The 23,469-nt window shown below is 42.2% G+C and overlaps 2 protein-coding genes across 9 annotated transcripts in view; one reads left to right on the plus strand and one right to left on the minus strand.

Moving 5' to 3' along the window:
• Positions 1-9,861, minus strand: part of LOC146350207 (uncharacterized) — a 46,388-nt gene extending 36,527 nt beyond the window's left edge. The window contains exons 1-2 of one of the 7 annotated variants that reach the window (XM_084844471.1): positions 9,250-9,456; positions 3,429-3,485 (exon numbers count right to left, since the gene is read on the minus strand). In XM_084844471.1, the coding sequence (XP_084700597.1) occupies positions 3,429-3,466 (38 nt within the window). In that variant the 5' untranslated portion in view covers positions 3,467-3,485; positions 9,250-9,456. Of the gene's footprint in view, positions 1-3,428; positions 3,486-9,249; positions 9,457-9,646 lie in introns of those variants that run through there. The other 6 variants (XM_084844468.1, XM_084844467.1, XM_084844474.1 and 3 more) reach the window with 6 other exon arrangements.
• MRPS9 (mitochondrial ribosomal protein S9) overlaps positions 9,440-23,469 on the plus strand; it is a 51,298-nt gene continuing 37,268 nt past the window's right edge. For both annotated transcript variants that reach the window (XM_084844466.1, XM_084844465.1), the window contains exon 1: positions 9,440-9,601. In XM_084844466.1, coding sequence (XP_084700592.1) covers positions 9,506-9,601 — 96 coding nt within the window. In that variant the 5' untranslated portion in view covers positions 9,440-9,505. The remainder of the gene's footprint in view (positions 9,602-23,469) is intronic.

The following is a 23,469-nucleotide window of genomic DNA, read 5'->3' on the forward strand; positions in this document are numbered from 1 at the left end:
TTGGTGATGAGCTATGAATAGCTGCTCATCTATCATCTTGTATGTTTGCATTTCTTGGGGGGGGTGTTAATTAGTCCATTTATTAACGTGCCTAGTCCTCTTTCCCAGGAAGAGCTGTAGGGCCTCTAGAGCAGGGTTGCTGGTATGGAGACGCAAAGTGCACGGTCGCCTAGGGTGCCAAAATATCCAGGCTGCCAAATGACCCCCCAGGAAGGCAGCAGCAATAGTGGTCCGGCAAGGCTTGACATGCAGCAAAGGAAAGTGATGAATTGGCAAGTAGGGATGGATGGACACCCCCCATCCAGGTGGTCCGGCACCTGCCGAACTGCTTCCCCCGCTTGCGTGCCCCCGGACCTGCTCGTGAGCCCTCCTGTGCTCACCAAGCCACCCACACCTTTCCTGAGCCGTCCATGAGCACCCATCATTCCCGCAGTCACTGTTTTGTGGGGGAAAATGGTGACTCGGGAACTTCCATAAATTTAATATTGTGCACATGATGGCTATATAGGCCCCATCTACACATTACAGGCCCAGTCCTGGACCCAGCCGGATGCCTGCGCCATCCCTATTGGCAAGTCCAGGCTGCAGTAGTGTGCCATTTTAAATCACAATATTTCCCTTGTGAACCAACTGGCCTGGTAACTTTGGGGGGTGCACAGACAATGTGGGCATTGGAGCGGTTAGAGGCCCCATGAACCCATTTCATGCTGTTCAGGAACTAATAGTAATAGAGTTGGGTTGCACCTCAAAACTGCACCTCACCTAGGGCGTCAAAAGACAGTCCTGCTCTAGAGCTAGTCTAGGGACCATGCTACCAGTTAGCCTGCCTGTTCCTTTATCTCCCTGCTAGTTTCCGTGTCCGCACTTTTGTAGACTTGCATCCCCATTCCAGCCCTGTGTCTGATAAACTTCCATGCTGAGATCCTGGCCTGCTGCAATTGGTTCTGCCTTCAAACTGACTTTCCTATAATGGATCTGCCTCAACCCCCCATCCCGTTCTGCTCTCAATCTTGCCAGCACTCAACACTCCAGGCCTCAATATGCTTATCGTTTACAGCTCAGCGCTAAGTTACACATAGGCTCCCCTAGTTTTTTGCTTTTTCTTCAATAACTGACCATATTGATTAGAAATCATCATCAACTTAGCAATAACCAGCCTGGCACTGGTAATTTTGACTTGGTGGAAAAGAGAATGTCTAGTTGCAAAATCATGATTTATTCCAGCATGACCTACAATAATGGAGTCAAGGAGATGCCTTCAATACAGGTAGGACAAGTAAAAGGATTGCAGCCACCTTGAGTGCCATGTTTTGGTAGAAAGGCAGGGTATACATCAAATAAATAAATACATACATACATACATACATACATACAGAGATTGATTCTCTCTCAGAAGATCTAATTGGAACTCATCCTCCATGATATTGCTCAATCATAACATGCAGAAATCAGGGAAGGGGATACACTGGCAGGAGAGGACAACCTACTGCGGCTCAACAGCCAGAAAAGATATTTCCATAACACCACATGCACAAGAGCAGGAACTAATTCTGGCTCCTGCTGCTTGATTCAGTTTGTTGAAAGCCTGTGCTTCCAATTGCAAAAGACTTCCCGTAGTGGGAAGGGGTATTTCACAAAACACTGGAAAGAGGTGTCATGAATAGTGTTAATAGCTAATCAGTTCTACTTCTCAAAAAGGGATGCTGTTCACCAGCAGAAAGATGTGATGACAGAACAATGTCAATAAAATCTACCCAAAATTCACCAGGAGGAAGGTCATGTGAAAAGACAAGAGAAGCTGCAAGTTGTGATTCCTAGGACAGCTGTGGTTCCCTCTCTATTCCAATGTTTATGACAATGGCAGCGGAAATTTCCCCTGGTAGAACCAAATCATGTACCATCTGGCTACCACTGTCAGAGAAAACCCTGTCAAGGAAGTAGTGTGAATAATCCCATAGTCAGCATTCCAGATGCTCTTGCACCACATTACCCATAAAGGCTCATTGTGCCCAGTGCTCAAATTTATATAAGGGATGTGCCTGTTGAAATCCCTGGCCCCTAACCCAGGACATATATAATCTGCTGGCTGAGTGTAAATCGGTAGAATAGGGTGTTGTTTCTTTTATTGTTGTGTTTTAATTTGTATATGTTTCTGTTTTTAATCTGTACGTTATTATTGTTAGCCACCTTGGGTGCCATTTTTGGCAGAAAGGTGGGATATTAATTACATTCCTGTTTATCCCTGTAAAATAGGAATAGCACTTTGAAAAAAGTACCAGCAGGTGACTGAATAATATTCTTTATATTACTAGGAGATTGCAATGCAAATGTTTTATTAATATATGAATTAATTATATGAAACATCTATGTTTCAGGGATGAGAAAATGCTTTATTTGATTCTTATTATCTGATGATATTTAGATTATCCTCCAGTGTATGTTCTAGCACCGTTACATATCTGAGGCTAGGAAAGGATACAAAGGCTTGGATTATAGCTCTACTTTACCAGTTTTATTTTGGTACCATTGGATTGTGCTTTATGTCAGTCGTTTATTACAATTACATATTATGTATTTTCATACTTTTAAAAGTTCTGCTTTAAAATTCCTTTTACTTTCTATTTGCAAATCAGCTTGGATGAACTTCATAAAATTTCTTTCAGATGTGGTTGGATAATGTTCACCACTTGATGACTGCAACAAGAAATGATGACTTGCTTGTGTGAATGAGCCATTACAGATAGAACACCGCAGACAGAATATCACCTCCAACATTGAAAAACAATACAGTTTTGCAGTGCAATCACTTGGCACATTCAGCTGCCAATCACCAAGTTTAGAAAAGTCAAGTCTGTATATGCATGTATGGACCAAACCTGGCACAGGGAATCAAGTTCTGGGTTACCATGGCTCAAATGAAGCTCAGATTACATCTCCTAAAAGTGCAATCTTATACATGTCTACTCAGAAGTAAGTCACTAAGTTCAATGGGGGTTACTTCCAGGTAAGTGGGTACAGGATTGTAGCCTAAGGCTCCACTAAAAACAGCAAGACTTAATTCTGAGCAGACAAGTGCAGTGTTTTATTGTGAGACATGTTTTATCTGGTATATTGTTCATTTCCTCTCAAATAAATAAGGATAACAGGGAATAAGTTTCCTTGGGTCCTTATTCTATGTTTACAGAAGACAATAAAAATATTTCTTGACTTCATGAATTAAGTCCAAGTCCATGCTTTCAATACTGAATAAATAGTGGTTAGTCTTTTTATTTGGTTTAGCAAATTATGGTAAACTTGCCAAAGGCATCTTTGGACATGTGTGCCAACATCTTTTGGGCTAGCAGTATATAACATTGAAAGAGATTAAAGGTATCAAGCCCCCCTCCCCGTTTAAAGATAATATTGGCTTCCAACGTTATAACACTTGCCTCCAGGTACAGCTAGTTGTCACAGTTGTGGTAGACATCTGGTACTACATTCATCTGCTGAAAACAGAAAGTAATTCGTATCACAACTACCCTGGTGATTCCAAGAAAAAGAACATCATTTTGCTGATCATTCATTCAGTCACATTTCACACGTGAGCTAACCAGAGCCCTACACTTCATATACTGTATTCCGTACTGGAACAACAGAAGGGGCTTGTACAAGCAATGTTAAAACCCAGGGTTTAGAGGGAATTGTTATTTGTATCATTGATTTTGGTAGTTCAAACTTGTTCCTCACGTTGCCCAATATCCTCAAAGAATGCTGTTCCATTATAATGAAACAACAGGATCTGTGAAACAGCCTATTTCAGAAAAGAACTTAGGAAGGGTTGCTTTTAATTCTCATTAGACAAAAATGGGAACATGTTTGCTAACATGTTTTGCACTTTGGCAGAGGTCTATAGGTTTCTGTACTGAAAGCACACTCCAGATATGTTGAACTACAATTCCCATCATCATGATGCTGTAGCACGCATCTTCAAATCAAGAAAGAATGTAAATAAATGCATTTTAATTACAGGTGGTTAATTAAAATAAGACAACAGAAAGCATTCATTTTAAAACTCAGAAGATATATAAGTCTAGAGATGGCCATTTTTGCCCTTTCAGAGGCAGTAGCGTTGGCTCCTGAAGGTGATTAAATGTTGTATTTGAAGATTAAAGGAATGTGTTAAAGGCATTTTATTGGGAGGACTCTTATTTAAAGATGTGCTTCAGGAAGTAATCAGCTGCTTTATAGTTCCATTGAGAAAGCTATTTCTTTGCCAGTGTAACCTCAAATAATAAACATGTCATCAGTCTAAGCAATGAGATATGTACAATGTTTCAGGACAAACTATGTGGAAAGCATCTTGTTAAGCTGCATAGTGTGTGTGTGTGTGTGTGTGTGTGTGAGTGAGAGAGAGAGAGAGAGAGAGAGAGAGAGAGTTTGATTAATAGTAAGGGCTAATAGGAGTTAGAGAGACATCACAAAATGTTCAGTTGTAGAGGCCTCTTGGGAAGAACTGTAGACCATATAATACACAATGAAGAAAATATAAATGTTCATGTGCAGTATATATATCTAATGAGTTAGAATGGATTCTGCTGGAGTTATCTGGGAATTTTTATACAAATGTATCTTTCAGCTGTACCACTGTGGTTGGGCAATGTGTCCAAATATTTCTTAGAAAAGGATGCCAGTTTCCATGCAAGCTTATTCTGATCAGGTTTCATTCCAGCTTCCAAATTTCTTAGAGCATGTTTCTTTTCTTTGATTTTTATTGTTGTAGTCTCAGCCATCTGTGCTTGTTCACCTCACTACTGCATTGCTCAAGAATGCAGAAAGCATGGGAGTGAATTCCAAGGTCTTTAGGTTACAAATCCTTCAATATCCACATTGGCAAATGAAACTAAACAAAATACAAATGTGCTTCAGGATAAAGCTATATTAGCCATACTAATTTTGAGTAACGCTTTGGCTTGGATCCATAGAATGCCATGCATGTAGATAAGTGCTTCTGTGCATGTGCACGGAGTACTCTGAATCTTCCAGTCTGACTTGAGATCTTTTCACTGCACTGGTCCAGAAACTGTCACAGTGAGTTCGTCAGCTTTCTAAAGTAGCTTTTAGAGGCCAATGTGTTGGGGGGCTCAGAAGCCCCACAGCTGTCGCCTTCCTAGGATTGGCCCTCACCTGTGAGGCTTGGACCTGTGCCTTCTTTCCTCATGGTGTTAATGGCAGCCTGGGCAGGAGAGTGATTTAGATTGGGAAAATGGCATGGGGAGAAAGGGTTAAACACACCCTTCTCCCCAATCACTGCCTGAACAAAGTGGCTTGTCCTCTACAGCAATATTTCAGCCAAAGAAAAAAATGTTGGAAGATCTGATCTAGGACCTCCCACATTATGTGGGGCTTGGTTCCTAGCTCCGCCTTTGGAATGCTGCTTTAAACTTTACCAAATTAAATGGCAGGTTTGTGTGCATAAAGCTCCTACAGCAGGGGCAGGCAACTCAGCACCTTGCAGATGTTTTGGATGACAAGTTCCATCAGCCCCAGCCACCTCACCCAAAGCTCAGGGATTATGAGAGTTGTAGTCTAAAACATCTGGATGGCAACAGATTGCCTATCTCTGTCCTAAGAGAACTTAAGGAGGCTCCTGCTCAAGAATGATGGGTGCCTTCCCTGTTACCTTCCCCTCTTATATTTGAAAATCACTACTTGCACATTCAAGACGGAAAGGTGGCCAGAAGCAAAATCCACCTTCACAATGGCTCATCCTATTGAAACGCCACATGCCTCCACGGTATTATTACAGAGAAGACTAATTTAGTCCAGTGAAGAAACGACACCAGGAGAAAGTACTACTATCAGCCAATTTCTTACTTAGGAGTAAAGTACATGTCTGTGTTTGTTCAAGGAAAATGTGGTATCAGTGTGAGCAAAAAGAGAGATATCATTATCGGGCAAAGATGAAGAAATGGCCTTGCCAAGATAGGAAGAGAAATGCCTGTTTCAAGACAAGAGTAATAAGCCTATCAAGAAAAGTGGTGAAGCGAGGTTAGATGGGGATGTGGAAGGCATATTCCTGCCAGTACCACTGTTCTTAATTCAAATGTTGAAAGCATCCAAGGAAGCAATGGGATTCAATCCTACAAATGCGGTTTACTTAGAAAACCAAATTTACAGCCTACACATGCATGACGGTAACATAGTTATGAGGATCATATTGTTTTCAGAAAGCGAGGCAAACAGATTTAATTAAACACACTGGGAAGTCTGTCTAACACCTATTGGGGAAGACAAAGAGTAAAACCTGGCCTATATCGTTTTGGGCCTCTCTGTGCCTTTTTTTTCTATATGGCACTTGACCTCTGAAATCAGTGGTGACAGCTTCAGCATTATAGAAGAGGTCACTTACTGATTAGTTCCCGAGATGAAACTTGATGACCTTCAACACAAAGTTGAGGTCACTCATCCCTGTTTCAAGGTACAGGGGCTTCTTTAGGGTCACAAGCCTATAGTGTTAAATCCATATAAAATAATAAACTCTTTTTTATTTCTCTGTGACATGCACAGAGTTCCTGAGAGATTAGCTTTTTATTGTAAGTGCTGTAAAGTATGCTTAAAGCAGGAATTTAAAAAGAAAATCCATTAACTTTTTAAATCATTGTATTTTCATCTGTACATTTACCAGCTGTTATACATGCAAGAACTTGCCATAACTTGCTCTGATCTAGATATTTGATCCTTGATCTTTGATTTTCTTGAGGCCTGCAATTTTAGCTGATTTATTAGCTCTATATGAATATGCAAAATAAATAAATATAAACTGTATATTACTGCATATGTCCAACTTGTTTTGCAACTTGTTTTGCATGCACACATGTATATCTGAAGGGCAGGTTATACAGTAATTGGAATTCTGGAGGCACATCCAAATGGTATGCACTGGCTGCTCTTTCTAACGGAAAAGGGATTTCCAGCGTTTGCACTAAGGATACCCAGATAGAAAGGGATTGTTCACTATCTTTTAGCTGCAGTTGTTCAATTAAAATGCCAAGATCCACTGGAAGAGAGGAAGCGAGAACCTTCGAAACAGTGACCCGGTGGTTGGCTGTGCATTGGATAGCAGCTGGTTAGTTTGTAACATTTTATGCCACTGCTTTCCCACCTCTTTATAAGTCAGAAGAAGGCACACGCTCTCCTGTGCCAGTTCTCGAAGTGGCTAATAAATATTAAAGCACAATAAAATGTAATCAAAATTAAAACAAGACTTTAAAAATGAGGTCTTTGGTCAACCAAAGTCTCCACAAGGTGTTGTCTAAGTTCCACAACAATGAGTTCCAGGAGCAATAGTAAGAGCATTTCAAAGCATTAATTCCAACAAGTTTGTTGTTGATATTTCCCTTACAAAGAGAGATGAACAGAGGTCTGTGTGGCATACCATAAATGGTAAGTTGTTTGTTTTGATCATTTTGTGTTTTCATTTAGACTTTTGAAAAACTGTGCTTTATTTTATATGTTAGCAGCTTTGGAGGACTGAAGCTGAAGTGGGTATTTTTTCTTACCCTTGTTTTCCTTCCTATCACGGGTACCTTTCCCTGAAGTTCCCCTGGCGGATGGGGAGTGGGGTGGGCACCGGTAAAGCATAGCATACACCTGCCAATGGTACATCAAGCAGGACCAGGTCCATGTTTCTTCTCTTTTCTCTTCCCTTCAGCAAGGCAGTCTCACCTTTTCAAGGCCTGGGGAATAAGGAGAAGCTGGCCCAGCTGAGACAGAGCTCACGCCTACAAGGATGAGGCAGAACTGGGTTCTTGTCTCTTCCTCTGAGCAGTGCTCTAGTACTTAGAAGAGGCAGGAGGGCAGTACCTTGTGCATGTACTCTGTTGGTTTGTGACTGATAACCTCTGATCTTATTGAGAGCACTAGCAGAAAATTCAGATGTTATTTGCTGGGGGGATGGGAAGACAGATCAAATCTCTCTGCAACAGTAAGGTATACTTTTGCTTAGGTGTCCCCTTTGGGAGGTTCTTGTGGATGCCTGAAAAAGGTAATGGCTGGTGGTTGTGGTTATGATGTTAGGGTCTAGCTTATTTTACATCTTGTCTTGCACCCATTTTTGGTGCTTGATTTCAGGTTATGTTTCATGTTTGCCCCTGCTGCATTTTTTAAAATTAAAGTCTTGCAAGAAATGCATGTATGCATGCAGCAAATAGAGGGCCATTTCCCCCTTTTGGTTTCCTTTTTGTTGTTTTTAAAAGGCTTCTAGTACAATTCCTTCTGTGCCTGGCCATATCTTCCCCAACTATGATTTGTGTGTTTTGGGACTTGCAGCATAGCCACTTGATACCTGGCACCACACGTTGGGACAGTCAATGCAACTGCATCAATAGCAAATGTGCATCCTTAAATTGGAAAACCAAAATGAACTTCACCAAACCAATCTGTGATCTACACGAGGCCTTGGTTTTCAGTTTATCATCTCTCCTGATGGCCATTTATAATCAGCCAGGTCAGGAAAGGCTGTGGGAGCACATTGTACTACCTTCAGTGAATACTTGTGGCAATTCTACCCCCACTTTTGGATTGTGCAAAAAAGAATTCCTACAAGATGTATGTTTGAAAAAGTTTGTATTCGTATGAAATCTTTGCCCTGAGAGACTCCCAAGGTTCGACTACATCACATTCCCCAACCATAAACTCTGCACTCCTTCGTTCCTGCATATTTTCAGGTAATGCTCCCAGGCAAGTGTGCATAGGATTACAGCCACAGACAGCATTTTTTCCAGCACTGAAACTAGAAAATGGGAAGGCTAGTAAACTGTGGATTTGTAATGGGTATAAAAAGATGGCCCACTACAAACACTTTTATAGTGCAATCCAGTGCACGTTTACTCAGACGTCAAACTATTCGCTCCCAGGTGTGTCTAAGATTTGCAGCCTTAGACGTAATTTCCACGAAGCACCACCAGTTTCCTTATCAACGTTTCTAGGGCAGATAGTGCAGAGCTACGAAGGAGCTAGTCAGTCCTGTGTGTTTCCTCCGTAGAGATTTCCCCCAAGAAATAACGTCGAGTATCCTTCGATCCAGAAATTACAGTATCCTGAACCTGGTAACTGAACGTAGATAGCTCTGAAAGAAGCCCAACGTCCCTGAAACAACCTACGGCTAACCGCTCCTAGGCAGAAAGACGGAAGGGCAGAAACGAGGGGCGTGTGCGGACATCCTGTTTAACAGAAAGAAAGAATAAGTAAGATGGAAGAGACCCTCCCCACCATTGCTTCAAAGCGCGCCCAAACACAGCTACGCACGGCGTGCGAGCGCGCGGGCCCTTGCCGTTAATCACGTGGTCTTCCCCAAGGGCGGTGCGTCCCCCGCCCCGCGCGCCGCCCCGCGCGCCGCCGTCCTGCCGCAAATCAGGCGCGACGTCTTCGTCGTGCTCGCTCGCGCGTGCGTGCGTCCCTCAGTGGCGGAATACGGCAAAAAGGGGCCGCTTTTCACCTCCACCTTGCCCCCGCCCGCTCCCTTAGCATGGCGGCGGCGGCGGCGGCTGGGCGCGTGCTGGTGGCGGGAAGCCGCGCCTGGAGCGCAGCGGCGGGGACGGGAAAGCAGCGAGTGGGAGCGAAGGTAAGAGAAGGGCTCGGCGAAGGGCGGGGCTGAGGAACGGCTTACGTCGAGCTGAGGCGGCTGCGGTGCCGCTTTCGGAGTAGTCGGCGGCGCCTGCGCGCTGTATCCGCGCTCCTTCCCGTGTGAGGTTTGGGGCAACTTAATTTCTCCCCGCTCGTGTTCAAGATGGGGATTCATAGTCCAAGATGAAAGGTTGTTGTTCAGTCGTTCAGTCGTGTCCGACTCTTCGTGACCCCATGGACCATAGCACGCCAGGCCTTCCTGTCCTGCGCTCTCTCCCGGAGCGTGCTCAGTCCATATTCATTGCATCCGTGATGCTATCTCGCCACCTCATCCTCTGCCGTCCCCTTCTCCTTTTGCCTTCAGTCTTTCCCAGCATCAGGGTCTTTTCCAGGGAGTTTTCTCTTCGCATTCGGTGGCCGAAATATTTGAGCTTCAGCTTCAGTATCTGTCGTTCCAATGAGCACTCAGGGATGATTTCCTTTAGGATGGACTGATTTGACCTCCTTGCAGTCCAGGGGACTCGTAAGAGTCTTCTCCAGCAGCACAGTTCGAAAGCATCAATTCTTCGGCGCTCAGCCTTCCGTATAGTCCAGCTCTCACAGCCATAATTTGCAACTGGGAAAACCATAGCTTTGATTAGACGGACCTTTGTCGGCAAGGTGATGTCTCTGCTTCTGACTATGCTGTCTAGGTTTGCCATAGCTTTCCTCCCAACAAGGAGCAAGCGTCTTTTAATTTCATGGCTACAGTCACCGTCTGCGGTGATCTTGGAGCCCAAGAAAGTAAAATCTGTCACTGCTTCCATTTCTTCCCCTCCTATATGCCAGGAAGTGATGGGGCCAGGTGCCATGATCTTAGTTTTTTTACTGTTGAGTTTCAAACCAGCTTTTGCACTCTCCACTTTCACCCTCAGCAAGAGGCTCTTTAGCTTCTCTTTGCTTTCTGCCATTAGGGTGGTATCGTCTGCGTATCTGAGGGTGCTGATAATTCTCCCAGCAATCTTAATTCTGACCTGTGATTCATCCAACCCGGCGTTTCTCATTATGTACTCTGCATATAAGTTAAATAAGATGAAAGGTGCCTCAACTCAAAATGACTCTCCCTCCCTCCTGTGCCTTTGATACCTTCGTGTGGTAAGCCTAGGGTAATGCGACTGCCTACTAACCAGTTGCCACCAAAAAGAAAAAAAAGGGCACAGTCACACTTAGGATTTAAAGTCAGCTTTTCTTACCTGGCTTCTGTGACCCCAAAAGATGCATGATGGACAGAAACATCACAGGTCAAGTTTCTTTTCTTTTTTTTTCTCACAGCAGCTCTATCCTCTGGTGCTTCACCTGCTAAATACTTTCCTGTATTGTAGCTCTGAAGGACATACTAAGCATTGTTAGGTAAAGACAATGTTCTGAAGATACCAAGAAGGTATCTTTAGACAGCATTCTGAACAAACTTATGTACTCTTTACATGAGGCTTGTGTTTGTATATTGTAAAAAGGGTATATTTATTGATAAAATACATTCTTATGCTGTACAGAAATGCTGTCAAACAACTGCCTTGGAATACAATTGAAGAAACTGGATTTGGAGCCTTAAGTAATAAATAACTTCATTTGCAACTCTTAGGAAAGCTATCTTCTCAATCCTAAATTAAGAGAACCAAGGTGACATAGTGCACAGAATGTTGTACTCTGTTTCAAGAGACCCAGGATGAAATCATTGCCCAGCCCTGAGTTCCTTATCTCACTATCTCGTATGAGCCACCTTAACTCATCCTATTAAGATAAAAGACAAAGCTGTGTGTATGTGTGTGAGTGAGAGAGAGAGAGAGAGGTGTATTCAGCTCTGATCTCCTTGAAAGAAGAGAAAGGCGAAATCATAATAAATATGGCTATCCTACTTGTGAAAATAATCCCATTCAGGTCATTGCAATTTTTTTCTAACTATAGACATGTTTGTTTGTAGCCCGTATTTCTTCTCTGAAGTTCACATTAGCATAATGAGGCTTGCGAGGATATTCCTTTCCAATCCTGGCCAGGCTGAGACCTGCATAGATAGGACTGTATTAGAATTACTTTCACTCTCCCACTTCTTCTTTGAATACCTTGGAAGTAAGTGCCATCTACCCATATTAACATGGCATCCACCCATAAGACTGGGGTGTTAATCTGATAGATTTTAGTGGAGCTAATCTACTTTGAAACAGCGTATTCTGGCTACCTTGTTTATAGATCAGGCTGTTATTCATCCATTAACTCCTTTCTAGTGATGGGAAAGTATCCTTATCCTAAATGTATCAGTTTGATGTTGCTTCCATTGAATTCAGTGAAATGAAGCGTTCAAAAATGGATAACAAAGAATAATGGTTGAAAATAATGAATGTATCTGGGAGAAAAACAATCCTGTGGCACCAAATTTGTTAGTCTCGAAGGTGCTACAAGACCAGCATGGCTTGTTCAGTTGTTCAGTCGTGTCCAACTCTTCGTGACCCCATGGACCATAGCACGCCAGGCCTTCCTGTCCTGCGCTCTCTCCCGGAGCGTGCTCAAGTTCATATTCATTGCATCCGTGATGCTATCTAGCCATCTCATCCTCTGCCGTCCCCTTCTCCTTTTGCCTTCAGTCTTTCCCAGCATCAGGGTCTTTTCCAGGGAGTTTTCTCTTCGCATTAGGTGGCCAAAATATTGGAGCTTCAGCTTCATTATCTGTCCTTCCAATGAGCACTCAGGGTTGATTTCCTTTAGGATGGACTGATTTGACCTCCTTGCAGTCCAGGGGACTCGTAAGAGTCTTCTCCAGCACCACAGTTCGAAAGCATCAATTCTTCGGCGCTCAGCCTTCCTTATAGTCCAGCTCTCACAGCCATACATTACTACTGGGAAAACCATAGCTTTGATTAGACGGACCTTTGTCGGCAAGGTGATGTCTCTGCTTCTGACTATGCTGTCTAGGTTTGCCATAGCTTTCCTCCCAAGGAGCAAGCGTCTTTTAATTTCATGGCTACAGTCACCGTCTGCGGTGATCTTGGAGCCCAAGAAAGTAAAATCTGTCACTGCTTCTATTTCTTCCCCTTCTATATGCCAGGAAGTGATAGGGCCAGATGACATGATCTTAGTTTTTTTAATGTTGAGTTTCAAACCAGCTTTTGCACTCTCCTCTTTCACCCTCAACAAGAGGCTCTTGAGATCCTCTTCGCTTTCTGCCATTAGGGTGGTATCGTCTGCATATCGGAGGTTGTTGATAATTCTCCCGGCAATCTTAATTCCGACCTCTGATTCATCCAACCCGGCATTTCTCATGATGTACTCTGCATATAAGTTAAATAAGCAGGGTGACAATATGCAGCCTTGTCGTACTCCTTTCCCAATTTTGAACCAATCGGTTGTTCCATGTCTGGTTCTTACTGTTGCTTCTTGACCCTCGTACAGGTTTCTCAGGAGACAGGTAAGGTGGTCTGGTACTCCCATCACTTTAAGAATTTGCCACAGTTTGTTGTGATCCACACAATCAAAGGCTTTAGCGTAGTCAATGAAGCAGAAATAGACGTTTTTCTGGAATTCTCTTGCTTTCTCCATGATCCAGCGAATGTTGGCGATTTGATCTCTAGTTCCTCTGCCTCTTCGAAACCCAGCTTGTACTTCCGGTAGTTCTCGGTTCGCATACTGCTGAAGCCTAGCTTGTAGGATTTTGAGCATCACCTTGCTGGCATGTGAAATGAGCGCAATGGTGCGGTAGTTTGAACACTCTTTGGCGTTGCCCTTCTTTGGAATTGGAATGTAAACTGACCTTTTCCAGTCTTGTGGCCACTGTTGAGTGTTCCAAATTTGTTGGCATATTGAATGCAGCACTTTAACAGCATCATCTTTTAGGATTTTAAATAGCTCGGCTGGAATACTGTCATCTCCGCTAGCTTTGTTGTTACTAATGCTTCCTAAGGCCCACTTGACTTCACTCTCGAGGATGTCCGGCTCAAGTTCAGTGACCGCACTATCATGGCTATCAGGGACATTAAGATCTTTCCTGTATAGTTCTTCTGTGTATTCTTTCCACCTCTTCTTAATCTCATCTGCTTCTGTTAGGTCCCTGCCTTCTTTGTCCTTTATCATGCCCGTCTTTGCACAAAACGTTCCCTTGAGATCTCCAATTTTCTTGAAGAGATCTCTAGTCTTTCCCATTCTGTTGTTTTCCTCGATTTCTTTGCATTGTTCATTTAAGAAGGCCTTCTTGTCTCTCCTTGCTATTCTCTGGAACTCTGCATGCAGTTGGGTATATCTTCCCCTTTCTCCTTTGCTTTTCGCTTCCCTTCTTTCGTGAGCTACTTGTAAAGCCTCATCAGACAGCCACTTGGCTTTCTTGCATTTCTTTTTCTTTGGGACGGATTTCGTTGCTGCCTCCTGAACAATGTTACGGACCTCCGTCCATAGTTCCTCAGGCACTCTGTCTATCAGGTCTAATCCCTGAAATCTATTCCTCACCTCCACTGTATATTCATCAGGGATATGATTTAGGTCATACCTGAACGGTTTAGTGGTTTTCCCGACGTTCTTCAATTTAAGCCGAAATTTTGCAAGAAGCAGCTCATGATCTGAGCCACAGTCAGCTCCAGGTCTTGTTTTTACTGACTGTATGGAGCTTCTCCATCTTTGGCTGCAAAGGACATAATCAATCTGATTTCGATATTGACCATCTGGCGACGTCCATGTGTAGAGTCGCCTCTTGTGCTGTTGGAAAAGAGTGTTTGCTATGATCAGCATGTTCTCTTGGCAAAACTCTATTAGCTTTTGTCCTGCTTCATTTTGTACACCAAGGCCATGCCTGCCTGTTATCCCGGTGATTTCTTGACTTCCTACTTTAGCATTCCAATCCCCTATGATGAAGAGGACGTCTTTTTTGGGTGTTAGTTCTAGAAGGTGTTGTAGGTCTTCATAGAACCGATCAACCTCAGCTTCTTCGGCATCAGTGGTTGGGGCATAGACTTGAATTACTGTGATGTTGAATGGTTTGCCTTGGATTCGTACTGAGATCATTCTATCATTTTTAAAATTGTACCCCAGTACTGCTTTTCCCACCCTTTTGTTGACTATGAGTGCTACTCCATTTCTTCTAAGGGATTCTTGCCCACAATAGTAGATATGATGGTCACCTGAATTAAATTCGCCCATGCCTGTCCATTTTAGTTCGCTGATTCCCAAGATGTCGATGTTCAATCTTGCCATCTCATGTTTGACCACCTCCAGCTTACCTTGATTCATTGATCTGACATTCCAGGTTCCTAAACAATATTGTTCTTTACAGCATCGGATTTTCTTTTCACCGCCAGACACATCCACAGCTGAGTGTCCTTTCAGCTTTGGCCCAGCCGCTTCACTCTTTCTGGCGCTACTTGGAAATACCCTCTGCTCTTCCCCAGTAGCATATTGGACACCTTCTGACCTGAGGGGCTCATCTTCCGGCGTGATATCTTTTAGCCTTGTGATACGTTCCATGGGGTTTTCTTGGCAAGAATACTGGAGTGGGTTGCCATTTCCTTCTCCAGTGGACCACATTTTGTCAGAACTCTCTGCCATGACCTGTCCGTCTTGGGTGGCCCTGCACGGCATAGCTTATGGCTTCACTGAGTTACGCAAGCCCCTTCGCCACAACAAGGCAGTGATCCATGAAGGGGCCAGCATGGCTACCCCTTTGGAATTTGGAAAAACAAATGCAGGAACCTATGTGCCACCTTATAAACATATGCATGAGCAGAGATCTGCGGATACTAGTTTTGATCATTAGCTGGCCGCAGTATCTGAGGAGGGCTTGGAGGAGAGGCAGACTTCTTTGTACCTTTTGCTGAGGTGTAGGTGTGGAGACCGCTATTTCTTCTCTAAATGTCAATACAAGTGGAAACTTAGGAAAGGATATGTTCTGCTAGGCATCTTTCTCATCAAAGGGCCACGATTAATTCTCTGTTGGCAAGTGGTTTTTTTGTGTGACTGTGTGAGTTAGCTACTTGCTTCAAGTGAAAACTTTCTCAGGCAAGAGTACTGTGAGAATAACTGCTTGGCTTCTCATTCTTCTTTCTACTTTAAATGCTTCCTTGCTGTTTAAAGTTAGGGATGCAGAGAAAGCCAGAGGTACAGTCTGAGTAGTGGAGCCCTCTAGGGCTGCACTGTGAAGCTATGAACGAAACATAACTTTTTCCAGACTCAGAGACCATTCTGATACTAGCAAGGAAACCAACAGCACCCCTCGCTCCATATGTCATGGATACTGAGGATGGGTGAGTCCCTTCTTCCCTTGCAGCTTTACGGCCCCAAAGCTTTTAAGTAGCAAGAAGACAAAACATCTTTTGCCATTGGTTTGGAGAGATGTAACATTTCCAGAAATGTTGAACCCATGCGGGGGGGGATTTTTCTGGGAGGTAATGGCAGTTTTGGGGGACATGGAAAAATAAGCAGTAACCTTTTTTTAAGCACTCTTTACAGATCTAAAGTCACTTTGTTGCTTTAGGACAGCCTTCCCCAATATTGTGCCCTCCAGATACTTTGGACTTCAGCTCCCATCAACTTCAGGCAGGATGGCTAATGATCAGGAATGCTGGGCATTGTAGTCCAAAACATCTAGAAGGCTGCTTTAGGAACATAAAGCATCCTTTATGTTCCTAAACTTATATTATGTATAATTTAGGTTGCTCATAAAATTATCAGAATATTTAAAAACTTTTAAAAGGAAACTCAGTAAATTTGTAATTATTGTCTGAATGAACTATACTTTTAAATTTAATATACCAAACATAAAAATTTTATGAGCAAACCAAGTTATACATAACATATTTTAGGTTGCAATTTTATGTCTGTCCAGAATGAACTTCAGCAAGTAGCCTGTGAAACATCTGTATCATCCTAGAAGCCAGAAGAAGTAGAAAGACCTGGAGGCAGAGGAACTGCAGACTGGTGTACAGCATCTGATACTGTTTCTAAGGAAGTTTAGGAAAGTTCCTAAACCTGTTCCTGGTTGTGGGGTGAAGCTTAGGGAAATCTGATCGGAAGGAAAAGCTATTGAGATTTTATTTAGTTGGGAAAGACTCTGCTTCAGAATGGTATGCAACCATATTTAATTTAAGAACCTGTAAGCAATCTCAACCTATTATTTGAAGAGGGACATTTTATTCACTTTTGTAAATTTCCGTTAATGAACATCTTTTTTATTCATTTTGAAAGTTGTCTCTGGTGGTGGTGTCAATCCCATGCCTTCGCCATAGGAACGGGGATGTTGAATTTCCTTTAGGTAGAGGGGCTTTATTCTAGTACACCATTTAAAAGCTTTTATAACTGAGGCAGCATTCTGTAGTGGTAAAGTCTAATTGAGAACTTTAATAAAAACTGTGACTGTGCGTTCTATAGACCCAAGCTTCAAAGTTAATTTTTTAAAAAGGAACATAACCCACATGCTATTCCATTTCATCTGGTGGCAGTGGTGGGATAACCTACAATGTTTTCTTCACATATGCGTTTTAGGTTAGAACTACATTAATTGACTCCCACACCATCTAACCAGAACAAACCCAGAAACAAAACCTGAAGTGTCAAGAATGGAAATTTCTGATATGGTGACTCTACTCACATGTTGGGAAACTGAGCATGACTTGGAACATCCCTAAGGATGCAGTCCTATTGATTGTGCTCTTGGTGATCAGAAGTCCCTGGACTTGAAAGTGTCAGATCATCCAGGGCAGGAGGAGCAGTGGAAGCTATCTTTCCCTCACTGTCCCCCTGCCCGGCAAGGCGAGAGGACACTAGATGGGATTTTTAGCCTGCCTAGCAAACGTACATTGGAGCAGGAGGGAAGTAGGCTGGAAGAGGTTCAGAATAATTTGTATCCTGGCCTCCCTGGTCTCCCCCCCACCCACCGGAACCTCCTTCCTTTCCTCCTCCTCCAAGGTTGCTTTTCTGATCTTGGAGGGAAGCCAGTGTGGTTCTTTCCATGCTGGCTGCGAGGGGTCAGGGGAAGATGGTCAGATCTCTGACTCCCCCTTCCGAGGGAAGGAGGAATCTGAACAATTCTGTGGTCCCTGGAATGCTCACCCAGGGACTATAGGATTGTTTTCTTAGTGTCTATCAGTAAAAGATACATTAGATCAATTATTTTAATAAGGAATGGAAGAAATAACTATGCTGAGAATCTTACAGAGAGGATTAAAAAAACATTTTCCTCCATGGCTTCATTATTTCCAGACTTTTACATCTCTATAGTCTTTCTATAAAAGTCTTAATATATAGTTTTTAGAAATAATTTTAGGTGAGTAAAGGCTGGGTAAACAATATATAAACACCTTGTCTTAAATTATAAAAGAAAATATTTCATAATCCAAAGCTGTTCAATTTTCCCAGTTGGGGAGGGGGCAGTCCTCGGGGGGAAAAATGGTTTTTTTCTGAGGTTTTTCTCGCGTTTTTTCTCTGCATCTCTACTGGTGTGTGTTTTCTATGTTGTTATACTCAGATCACAGAATAGACAAGTATGTATAGCAACAGTGTACTGAACTCTGACTTCTTGTCTATGAAAATCTCCCTCCCACCTAAACTCTTCCCATTATGAAGTGTCTTGAGAGCTTATATCCCATTATCTGTTCAATATAAAACAAGACCAGATTCCTATAAGATTTGATTTTTACAGAATGCCAAAATATATGCATATAATCTGTACTTTGAGAACTACATTTAATTTTATATGGTGTTAGATATAATTGATGTAATGTTTTAAAATACATATTTTTTCAGATGCATTGCAGTTAAACTTCTTACTATGACCTGGTTCACACAACATAGCAGCCTGCCATGGCTTAATTTACCCACGGTCACATTGTGCTGGGTGCCTGCGGGCACCATTTTTTATGATGTCTGTGGGTGCCCAGCTTGTCATGTCTTGTGAACCCAGGCAGCCGGGGTTGTTTGCAGGTTAGATTGAATGGTAATGCCAATCCTAAATCCTTTCTCCATATATTTTAAAAGCTTAATTATTGGTCCTTCTGCAGCCCCTTTATGATCAAATATTTTTTCCTATCAATCCTTTGCTAGAGGAACTGCAATAACAATTTCCAGTACATGTTAAATCCATCAGACCACAATCCTAAGGGATTGATGCTCAATAGACAGAGGACTCCATTCTCTGGACTCTCTGCCTATCCAAAGCCCTGCCAGCAAGAGCCAGGCAGGGCAGGAGGAGGATGGAGGCTTTTATAGCCTCCCGTTGTTCCATTTAAAAAGATTTCAGCTTGTCGGGCCTCAGCCCATCTAGCTGACCTTCCAGGTAGTGAGTGGGGATGGTGACAGAGAGACCCTAGAATCAAGCAGATCCAGGTCTCACCAGTTCCCTCCCTGCCCACTGCAGTGCCCCCCATTTCACTCTCCCAAACCTCTTCCAAAGATGCTGTAGTGTCCTTGTAAGAGAGGCTTCTGCAGGGGTTGCAATGGCAGATGAGAGGCAGAAAAATTCATATGCAGATTCCTACCTCTGAGGTCTGAGCCGCATCTAGCTGTGAATCCACACCATCCTATAGGCTCCTGAGAAGCCATAGGGTTGCTCTGCCATAGTTTCTCACAAGGATGCTGATCACATGATTAAGCTACAAAATCTGCACCTTAAACTTTCCTTCAAGGCATTTATTATTTTATGTATTTTTATTTTATTATTCAAATTTATTTACCGTTTTCCACAAAGGTATCAAAGTGGTGAACAAAAAAATTGATTGCAGAAAAACAGCAATAAAAAATAAAAACAACGCAATGCAATTAGCAATAAAACTGCACTCTCTGCATTGTACTACAAACCATACCTGGTTGAGTCACACTTCAGGGAAAGCCTCTGTAAAAGATCAGTTTTAAAAAGATGTCTGAACATCAGAGTTCTGGGGGCCTGTCTAATGTCAGTTAGTAAAGTGTTCCAGAGGGTGGGTGCTGCAACATTAAATGCTCTACTACAAGTGCTCCTGAGGTGAACCTCAGGAGCATGTGGCACCCTCAGAAGAGCAAGTCATTGAAACATATAAACAGTACCTTCCTCAAAAAGATATTTAGAGTGCGATCCAATGCATGTTTAGACAGGAAAAAGTCCTACAACTCTCAGCATTCCCCAGTCAGCATAGCTGGAAGTTGTAAGACTTTTTCTGCCTAAACATGCATCGGATTGCACCTTTAACCATTGTTTAACCTTTTCCCCTCCCATTGAACACATCCAAAATATTTGTTTAATTGACAGTGATATTCCAGGTGCTATCCAAGATCTATACTTTCCCCATCATAGAAGGAATCACATCTCTCTCTCCATCATAGTCCTGACATGTGGATTCTTTAATGATCTATTCATACCTATTTTTCTCCGATATACTGCCTGTCCTAAACATGGATATATTCTGATTTGTTCATACATTTCAGTGCCTTTTATTTATCCAGTCTGAAAAAATTGCCAATCCACATGCATTGTAATACTTAAAAATAAAGGTAAATTCCTCCCCTCTCCTGGGATGGCTCAAAGTGAGTAGTGCAATCTTAAGACAATTGCTTGACTAGATAAGCCTATTGTACATGTCTTGTCATTCCTTCAGTCTAGACCTTTTAACCTTCAGTGGAATGTTAGCTAATAGAAAAAGAAGTTTTGGTAGAACATTCATTTTGGTTGAAGAAACCTTCCCCATCTATGATAACCTCAGGCCTGACCATCTTTTCATATCTGCCTGTACTTGCTGAAATAACTTCTTATGATTCCATTCTGGGATTTCCTCCATGTCCTCTACTACCCAAATTTCCAGATATTTAATTCCTGTGGATTTTTGTTGTATATTAAAACGGTTAGATAGATTTACTTTATTTTCTTCTGATCAATTAAAACTCTTCGAAACTGATTTTGAAAAAAATATTTTTAGCCTGAAATCTCTGAAAAAGCATTTATAAGATGAACTAAATGAGACAAAACCCTTCCCTGATTTAAATGAGAAATTGCCATATCATCATCATATAACAAATCCTTAGATATTTTACCCTTTGGACAGAGTCTTGCTCTCTAATAGAAATAGCTAAAGGTTCCATACACAGAGCAAACAGACAATGGACTTGTGCTTCTACTTAAAGCTTAAAAAGGTAAAGGTGTCCCCAACCAGTCGTGTCCGACTCTAGGGTGCGGTGCTCATCCCCGTTTCTAAGCCGAAGAGCCAGCGCTGTCCGAAGACACTTCCGTGGTCATGTGGCCGGCATGACTGAACACCGAGGTGCACGGAACGCTGTTACCTTTCCCGCCGAGGCGGTACCTATTTATCTACTTGCAATTTCTTGCTTTTGAACTGCTAGGTTGGCAGGAGCTGGGAATGAAGACAGGAGCTCACTCCGTCATGCGGCACTCGGGTCTCGAACTGCTGTCCTGCCGACCTTCCGGTCTGCAGTTCAGCATCTTAACCACTAAGCCACCACGGCCCTAAAGCCTTATATTGACTTAATAAAAGTCCTTCTGCCTATAACATCATGGACACACTCCTGTGTTGCATCAGGAAAAATAGAGAGCATTGGGTTCCAGAACTGGGTCTGGCTTTAGCTTTTGACAGTACCATTGGTAAAGGGCTCCCTTAGCCCATTCCTGGATGTTGTAGTAGTTATATAGGGGATTATAGGAAGATCCCTTAATTTCTTTTGTATAAGGCTTGTGTTATTATTGAAATGAATTATTTTTCATGTCCTGAGTTCAACGCCTCAGATATTTGCCAGTAAAAATGGCATCCCTCTAATTTTTGCCAGAAACCAAGTTTGTGTCTTGTCCATGTTCCTAAATACATTTTATTTGTAAAATAACTAATATTGCAACCCTATATTCACTTACCTGGGAGAGCACACCATTGAAATCAGTGGGACTTACTTTCTTGAGTAGACATGTATAAGATTGCACTGTGAGGCACCGAACTAAATTGGAATAAGGATGGGTGTCAAAATGCAGCCTGAAATACCTGGCTGGTAGATGGCTATGTCCTTAAATTCTGGTCTAAAAAAACATGCTGAGTATACCTACGAGATTGCTCCCTCCAACTTCTGGGGCTTTTCTTTGTGGCTTTTTTCTTTCCAGGGAGACAACTCCAGTAATCTGTTTATGGAATAATTAGACTGCTGAGAAGCTTTGTTAATATGAACACAGGACAAATAAAGTAGTGCATAAAGATGGCTCTTTGCCAAGCTTGAGCCATTACTGCTTTGCCAGTGATTCTTCTATTCCTTTGGCAGAGTGCTTGATTGAAATTACAGTTGTCTTACCCACTGATTATCTTGGTAAAAGAAAAACAAATCTGTCTAGCCATATCTTATAGTCTTCCACAAAAGCCAGAAGATGACTGTCTTTTGGACCATTGTTTTGAGCAGGAATTGTGTTTGCTAGTAGGCATTGATGGCACTCGTGCTAGGGTTTTAAGAGGGAGGGAATAAATTGTTCAGCCAAAACTGTCGGCCTCTGAACCAGGATTTTCAAATGGGCTGTCTTAGTCAATATGTTAGGCAATAGAACATGATGCTAACAAGTTTTGAATCCTCATCTGAAGCTTCAAGAAGTGGTTAATGTTTGTCAACAGTAGTAGATAGTTCTCGCATCCAGAATATGTGACTAAGGTTTCATTTTTGTAAATGAGTTCAGTAAGACTTATTCCAAGTGAACATGCATAAGAAATGCAGTCTTAATTCCATACTCTGGATGCATGCAAGAAATATCTATGTACCATTTTTTTTACAACTATTAAACACTGTGCAGAAGTAAATATGTACTAGATACATATTGGGCTGTTGCTGTTAAATTTGTCCTGGATATCTTGGGCGTTATTTTCTTCTGAAAAAAAAAACAACAACACAGTAGTGTTAAAAAATTTAATGGTTTAATTGAGTAGAATTCCAGTGGGCCGTCGTTACATCTCCTTTCCTCTTCCCCCGACCCCTCTCCTCAGTTGGCTGTTATGTCAGCACTATCCAAGCTGGGCTACTACGTATCTACCGTTCTGTTCTGCCCTGCCCTTGCCACAGTCTCATAGGTACATTTTGCCTGATAATTGGGGTTTTTTGGTGCTGCATTGTAAATTAGTTGTGCCATAGTGTTTAAAGGCAGGATGCTTATAAAAGAAAATAATAACTTACTTCATTGTGACATCTGTTTCCAAACACCAAGTTTATTAGGAAAGAATAGCCCCTAATGAGAATTCATTTACAGGGCATATGCCAGGTATTTACTGAACAATCATTAATCTTGCTACAGCATTTATTTGTTTTGCACTTGGTTCTAGAGCTTTGCTTAGGAAAGAAGCAATAAAGTTCCATTCAGTTCATATAATCGGAAGGCCCAGATGTTGGTATAGTAGTATTTAACATCGATGACTGTGTTTGGATAAGAGGAGTTCTGAGTGGGTTATCTTACATAAAAAATTATTGACCGTTGTCCTGGAGCTTAAGATGTATTTTAGCTTTGCAGCACCCCTTTGAAGTGGGTTATTAGGTTGAGAGATTATAATTTGCCTGAGCCACCCAACAACTCCATGAGTGGCCATTTGAAGCTGATAGGAAGGAAGCCACATTGTTCAATAAGAAACATTTGGAATGTCTCTTACGGACCAAGTTTTTGATATGGAGCAACATGGCTCCCTTTGCTTTTTCTGTGTCTTCAGAAATATTAAATTTAGCCATTCGGGAGCAGGAACTACAACCAAAAGACGATTATTTTCTACTAACTAAAAGAGGACTTTCTTTTTGAGGGTTATGTGCTCTCCAGCTAGTAGGTCATGCTACCCAATTTGGCTGCAGTTGACTTTTTTTACTTAGAACACCAGCTAAAATTAATTTCCTAGTTTGCTAATATATTTTATTTGTTTAAAACATTTG

The sequence above is a fragment of the Heloderma suspectum genome, chromosome 3 (assembly GCF_057233095.1).
Source record: "Heloderma suspectum isolate Gila_16-S chromosome 3, 16-S_ref, whole genome shotgun sequence".
In the NCBI taxonomy this organism is placed as follows: domain Eukaryota; kingdom Metazoa; phylum Chordata; class Lepidosauria; order Squamata; family Helodermatidae; genus Heloderma; species Heloderma suspectum.